General features: G+C 69.7%; 1 protein-coding gene across 6 annotated transcripts in view; it reads right to left on the minus strand.

The window, feature by feature from the left end:
- LOC112976771 (plectin-like) overlaps window positions 1-5773 on the minus strand; it is a 74892-nt gene that overhangs the window by 21700 nt on the left and 47419 nt on the right. For all 6 annotated transcript variants that reach the window (XM_026088348.1, XM_026088347.1, XM_026088353.1 and 3 more), the window contains 10 exons: window positions 4918-5033; window positions 4685-4791; window positions 4495-4614; window positions 3965-4060; window positions 3665-3792; window positions 2599-2692; window positions 2339-2493; window positions 1914-2223; window positions 1572-1649; window positions 838-999 (listed from right to left, as the gene is read on the minus strand). In XM_026088348.1, the coding sequence (XP_025944133.1) occupies window positions 838-999; window positions 1572-1649; window positions 1914-2223; window positions 2339-2493; window positions 2599-2692; window positions 3665-3792; window positions 3965-4060; window positions 4495-4614; window positions 4685-4791; window positions 4918-5033 (1366 nt within the window). The remainder of the gene's footprint in view (window positions 1-837; window positions 1000-1571; window positions 1650-1913; window positions 2224-2338; window positions 2494-2598; window positions 2693-3664; window positions 3793-3964; window positions 4061-4494; window positions 4615-4684; window positions 4792-4917; window positions 5034-5773) is intronic.

Raw genomic sequence — 5773 nt, forward strand, 5'->3', positions numbered from 1 at the left:
TGTGAGTGTGTGTGCATGTGTGTGACTGTGCATGTGTGCATGTGTGTGTGTGTGCATGTGTGTGACTGTGCATGCGTGCATGTGAGTGAGTGTGCATGTGCGTGAGTGCATGTGTGCGTGCCTGTGAGTGTGTGTGCATGTGTGTGACTGTGCATGCATGCATGCGTGTGAGTGCACGGCACGTGCTGGGGGTCGAGGCACCCTCCTGCCCCCCACCCCCGGGCAGTCAGCAGCTGCCAGGGGCTGTTTGGAGGAGGGGGATGCTCAGGGCTGGTGCTAGGGCCAGCAGCCAGGACAGGAGCCTGCTGGGGTGGGATGCAGAGATGGGGGCGCACGGAGACTGAGGGCACAGGGGCTGGGGTGTGCAAAGCCTGTGGGGTGGGACGGGGGTGCGGGGATCTGTACGACACCAAGCCTGCTCTGGAGGACGTGTGGATGTCAATGCAAGCGCAAGCGCAGCAGAAGGCAGGGCAGAAGAAGGGTTAAAGGACTGGCATGTGCTCAGCACTGCGGGGCGCAGATATGGTTTCATTCAGATGACCCGATAGCAAGAAAGGAAGAACAGACTAAAGTCTTGCAGATCAGAGATAAAAAGCAGGGCAGGAGCCATCAAACAGCTCGGCAAAGAGCGCAGCACAGCAGTGGGGCGGCCTAAGGCAGAGGGGACGAGCCAAGACACTGAGGCTGAGGGTCCCAAGAGCATCCTCAACTGCGGGGTGCAAGAGGCACCTCCAAAAATCAGCGTGCAGGGATGGGGAGGGACGGGGCTGTGCAAGGACAGGCGTGTGCAGGGACGGGGCCGTGCGAGGACAGCCGTGCACCAGGGTCTCTCCGTACCGAGTAGTTCTCCTTCTTGGCCACCATGTTGGGGTTGCGGTCGCTCCAGTCGAAGTTCACTTCCTCCTCCTCCTTCTCGTTGAGCCACATCAGCTCCTTGGTGGCGGCGCTCACGAAGCCGTGCAGGCTCTCCAGGTGCCGCAGACGAGCCTTGGAGGAGTTCTGGGGACGGGACACGGGAATGGGCTGCGTCCCGCACCCTGCTCCCCAAAACATCTCCCCCTCATGTCCCGCACCTCCATGCTAAAACGTCTCCCCCACGTCCTGCATCTCCATCCCAGGATGTCTCCCCCATGTCCCTCACTTCCATTCCAGAATATCAGCCTCCACATCCCCTGCCTCCATCCCAAAACATCTCCCCTCATGTCCCACACCTCCATCCCAGGATGTCTCCCCCATGTCACACACCTCCATCCCAGAACATCTCCCTCATGTCCCACACCTCCAACCCAGGATGTCTCCCCCACGTCCTGCACCTCCATCCCAAAACATCTCCCCTCATGTCCCACACCTCCATCCCAGGATGTCTCCCCCACGTCCTGCACCTCCATCCCAGGACGTCTCCCTCACATTCTGCACCTCCATCCCAGGACATCTCCCCCACGTCCCTCACCTCCATCCCAAGACATCTCCCCCCGCCTCCTGCACCCCTCTCCCCATGTGCCTGTCCCCGGGCCCCGCAGCCCCCGCACGCCTCCCCGTCCCCTCGCCCGTCCCGCAGCCCAGCGTCTCACCAGCAGCTTGGCGTACTGCAGGTCCAGCTTGCCCAGGCACTCGCGGTAGGCGTTGCGGGGTCCCGGTGAGAGCTGCGCCTGCGGGAGAGCGTGTTGTGAGCGAGGGGAGCGTCGCGGCTCGCTGCCGCCTCCAGGACCTCCAGCCCCTCTGGAGGGCACCTGGAGCTGGGGCCCAGCACCATCACCGGAGCCCGTCCACCTCCATCTCCTGCGTCCCAGTGGGCACCACCGGCTTGCATGCAATGCACCGGGCGTGCTCCACACGGTGCATCCAGGACCCGCGTGCGCGGCCCCGGAGCACCGAGCCGCCCCAGGACGGGCAGGGACGCCGTCCGGGCTCACCTCGTCGGCGCGCGCCCGCTCGATCTTGGCGCGAAACTCCTCGACGGACTGGTGGAGGCCGCGGTGGCTGCCCAGGTGGGACTCCACGGTGGGCAGGTCCACGCCCCACTCGGCGGCGTTGAGCCGGCGCTGGTTCTCCTCCACCCAGGCCAGCAGGTCCTGCAGGTACCGCAGCGTGACGTCGTCCAGGTCCTGCCGGGGCCTCTGGCCCAGGGGCGCCGGGGCCTGGGCCATCTGCGGCGCCCCTGACTTGAGGCGCAGGTTGTACTCGGTGCGGATGGCCACCAGGCGCTCGTGCAGGCGGTACACCCTGCGGGCAGAGGGCACGTGGGCGCCGCGGCGCGGGGACGCGGCACGGCCCCAACCTGCAGCTGGGTCCCACGGCGCGGCGCGGCAGAGCGTGGCACGGCCCCACGCAGCCCTACCTGCGGTACATCTGCTCCCCTTGCGGGTGCCGCCCGTCCTTGAGGGTCTGCACGTCGTTGAAGAGCAGCCGGATCATGGCATCCGCCTTGTCCAGGTCCCGCTCGATCTCGGCCGCCTTCTGCGGCGGCTTCCCGGCGTTCATCAGCCGGATGTCCTGTGGGGCACGGCACACTCAGGGCGCTGCCGCTTTGCCAGCCGCGGGGACCCCTCCGCCCCGGCGCCGCAGGAGACCCCTCCCGCGGCAGGAGCCGCATCTCACCGACTGCAGCAGGGTGTCTGCCTGGTTGAGCTGCTCCTCGCAGAGCCCCGACTCCATCTGCAGCTTGCTGACGATGCGCTGCAGCCGCTCCAACCTGCGCGGGGAGAGGGCAGGGTTGGGGAAGGAGCACAGGCTCGGCTCCCGTCCCTGCTCGGCACAGATCCTGCCCCGCACAGCACAGATCCTGTCCCTGCATTGCACAGACCCCATCCCTGCATTGCATGGATCCCATCCCTGCACAGATGCAGATCCCATCCCTGCATTGCATGGATGTCATCCATGCACAGGCTCAGATCCCCTCCCTGCACAGCACAGATCCCATCTCTGCATTGCATGGATCCCATCCCTGCACAGCACAAACCCCAGCCCTGCATGGCACAGATCCCATCCCTGCACAGGCTTGGATCCCAGCCCTGCATTGCACAGATCCCATCCCTCCACAGATGCAGATCCCAACCATGCATCGCCCAGATCCCATCCCCACCCAAGCAGTCTCCATCCCTGCACAGCAGAGATCCCATGGCTCCGCGGGCTGGGACAGATCCCATCCTCAAGCAGCACGGAGCCTGTCCCTGCACGGCACGGATCCCCTCCCTGCACTGGCAAGCCTCCCGTCCCCACACGGCGCAGCTCCCGCCCGCCTTCCCGCCCGCGGGCAGGGATCCAGTCCCCACCCTGCCCTGGACGCCTGCCCGCTCGCCCGGCCCCGCTGCCCTCTCCCGGCTGCAGCGGCAGCCCGGCCGGCACCCCTCCGCCTGCCTGCGCCGCCGGCCGCGGTCTCCGCTCCGGCGCGAGCCCACCCGGCAGCACGGGGCGAGGAGCCGGCGGCGCGGCACAGCCCCAGCGCCCGGCTGCCGCGCCGTGCTCGGGGCTGGCGGGTTTGCTCGCGTCGGGTTTGCGCGCGCCGGGTTCGCTCGCTTCCCGGAGGCGGGCGGTGACTCATGCGCCGTGTGGTTCCCATCAAGAGCAGGACGGGGGGGGCCGCGGGACCCGTGCAAAAGGGGGAGCGGGAGCCAGCGGGAGCCGGGCCGGCAGCCCCGCGCCTCCGCGGCGCCCCGGCACTCGCCTCTCGAACTCGGCCCGCAGCAGCTTCTCCCGCTCCAGGATGGCCACGTGCAGCTTGCCCCATTCCTTCTCCACGTCCAGCGGGTGGTAGCTGGGGGGCACCTTCAGCTGCCCCGACTGCACCGCGCCCTGCAGCCGGCGAGGGGCGTCAGAGCTGCCGGCGCGGCGGCCGCACGCCGGAAAGCCCCGGCCGCGGCCGCTGCATCCCGGCGCCCGGCAGAGCCACGCGGGGATGGGGACGGGGACGGCGGAGGCGCGGGGTGGCCCCCAGCCTCGCCGCGGGACCCCCGCCGCCGCTCACCTCCAGCGACTGGAAGATGGCCTTGGAGCGGTTCTTGTCGGCTTCTTTGGCCGGCAGCTCCGTCTCCTTGAACTTGAGGAACTGGCGCCAGAGGATCTGCCGAAAGCAGCGCGGCTCCAGGCGGGGTGGCACGGGCTCCCCCGGCCCGCGGCATCGCCGCCCCCGGCGCCGTGCCGGACCCCCGTGCCCGCTGTCCCACCCCCACCGCGCGCACCCGGCCGGGGGGCTCCGCGCACGTGCACACACGGCCAGGCTGTGGCACGTGGCCTGGGGGGGCCGGGGCGGCGCGGGCACCCCCTCCCCGCCGGCCGCCGCGCCGGGAGCCCGCAGGAAGGAAGGGGCCGGGCCGGGCGGCTCGTGTTTGCCATCGGTGAGTCACGAGGAGCCCGCCTGGAAAAAGTGACTCAGAGGGTCCCTCCCTGCCGGCGCTGCTCAGGGCGGCGGGGCCGGACACCGGACCCCTGCGGCGGCTCCCCCCCCACTCCGCCGTGCACCGTCCCCTGCAGCCGGCGCACCGCCGGCCCCCTCACCTCGATCTCCTCGTAGCTGGCAGGGAACTTGCGCTCCTCGAAGAGGACGGTGTGGTGGCGAATCCACTGCAGCAGCATCGTCACCACCTCGTAGTACTCCTGCCAGCGCAGCTGCAGCTCCTGGGGCGGAGGGGAGCCGTGAGCGCCGGCCCCGCGCCGCCCGGCAGCCCCCCCCGGCCCCCCGACTCACGTTGGCCTTGACGCCGTCCTGCACGTCGGGCACGCGGGGCATGGCGTCGTACAGCGACGAGACGTAGGTGATGATGGACTTCTCGTCCGGCTGGGGCACGTCCACGTCTAGGGGGAGGGAGGGCGGTCAGGGGCCGCCCAGCGCCGGAGGAGGACGGCGGCGCGGCCGGGCGTCCGTGTCGCGGGAGCGGCGCCCACGAGGACGCGGGCGACGCAGGGACGTCGCAGCGGTACCTTCGGGGTCCAGGAGGCGCGTCACCCCCAGGTCCCGCTCGGCCACGGTGAAGGCCTGGTCCAGGTTCTCCAGGTTGCTCTGGCGGTACACCTTGTTCATGTCGATGAGCATGGGCCTGCGGCAGAGGGGCAGCGTGAGCGGGCGGCCTCGCGCCGCGGAGCCCCACGGCCCCCTCCCCGCCTGCTGGGGGGCCCGGGCAGCTCCCGCCTCCCGCCCTGCCCCGCGGCGCACGTTCCTGGCAGATGTTCGTCCGACTGTTGGAGAAACCTCGGGGATGGCGGCTCCACCCTCCCCAGGTGCTGCACGCACCGCCGCCGAGCCGCTCATCACGGCTGCCCCGCCGACAAGCACGCCTTGCACTGCGCTGCACGGGCACGGGGAGCCGACGGAGCCCTGCACGGGGACCGTGGGCACGGGGAGCCGACGGAGCCCTGCACGGGGACCATGGGCACGGGGAGCCGACGGAGCCCTGAGCTGGGACCGTGGGCACGGGGAGCCGACGGAGCCCCAATGCACAGGCTGGAGGAGCAGGGGATGCCCCCACATCCCATGCAGAGACCCAGGGGAGCAGGAGATGCCCCCACACCTGATGCACAGACTGGAGGAGCAAGGGATGCCCCCATTCCCCATGTACAGACCCGGGGAGCAGGGAATGACCCCATTCCCCATGCACAGACCCGGACAGCAGGAGATGCCCCCGTTCCCCAAGCACAGGCCAGGGGAGCAGGGGATGCCACCCACACCCCGTGCACAGACCCCCGATGCCCCCACACCCCATGCACAGACCCGGGGAGCAGGAGATGCCCCCACACCCCATGCACAGACCCGGGGAGCAGGAGATGCCCCCACACCCCA

This window comes from Apteryx rowi, unplaced genomic scaffold, assembly GCF_003343035.1.
Source record: "Apteryx rowi isolate R43461 unplaced genomic scaffold, aptRow1 scaffold_766, whole genome shotgun sequence".
NCBI lineage: Eukaryota > Metazoa > Chordata > Aves > Apterygiformes > Apterygidae > Apteryx > Apteryx rowi.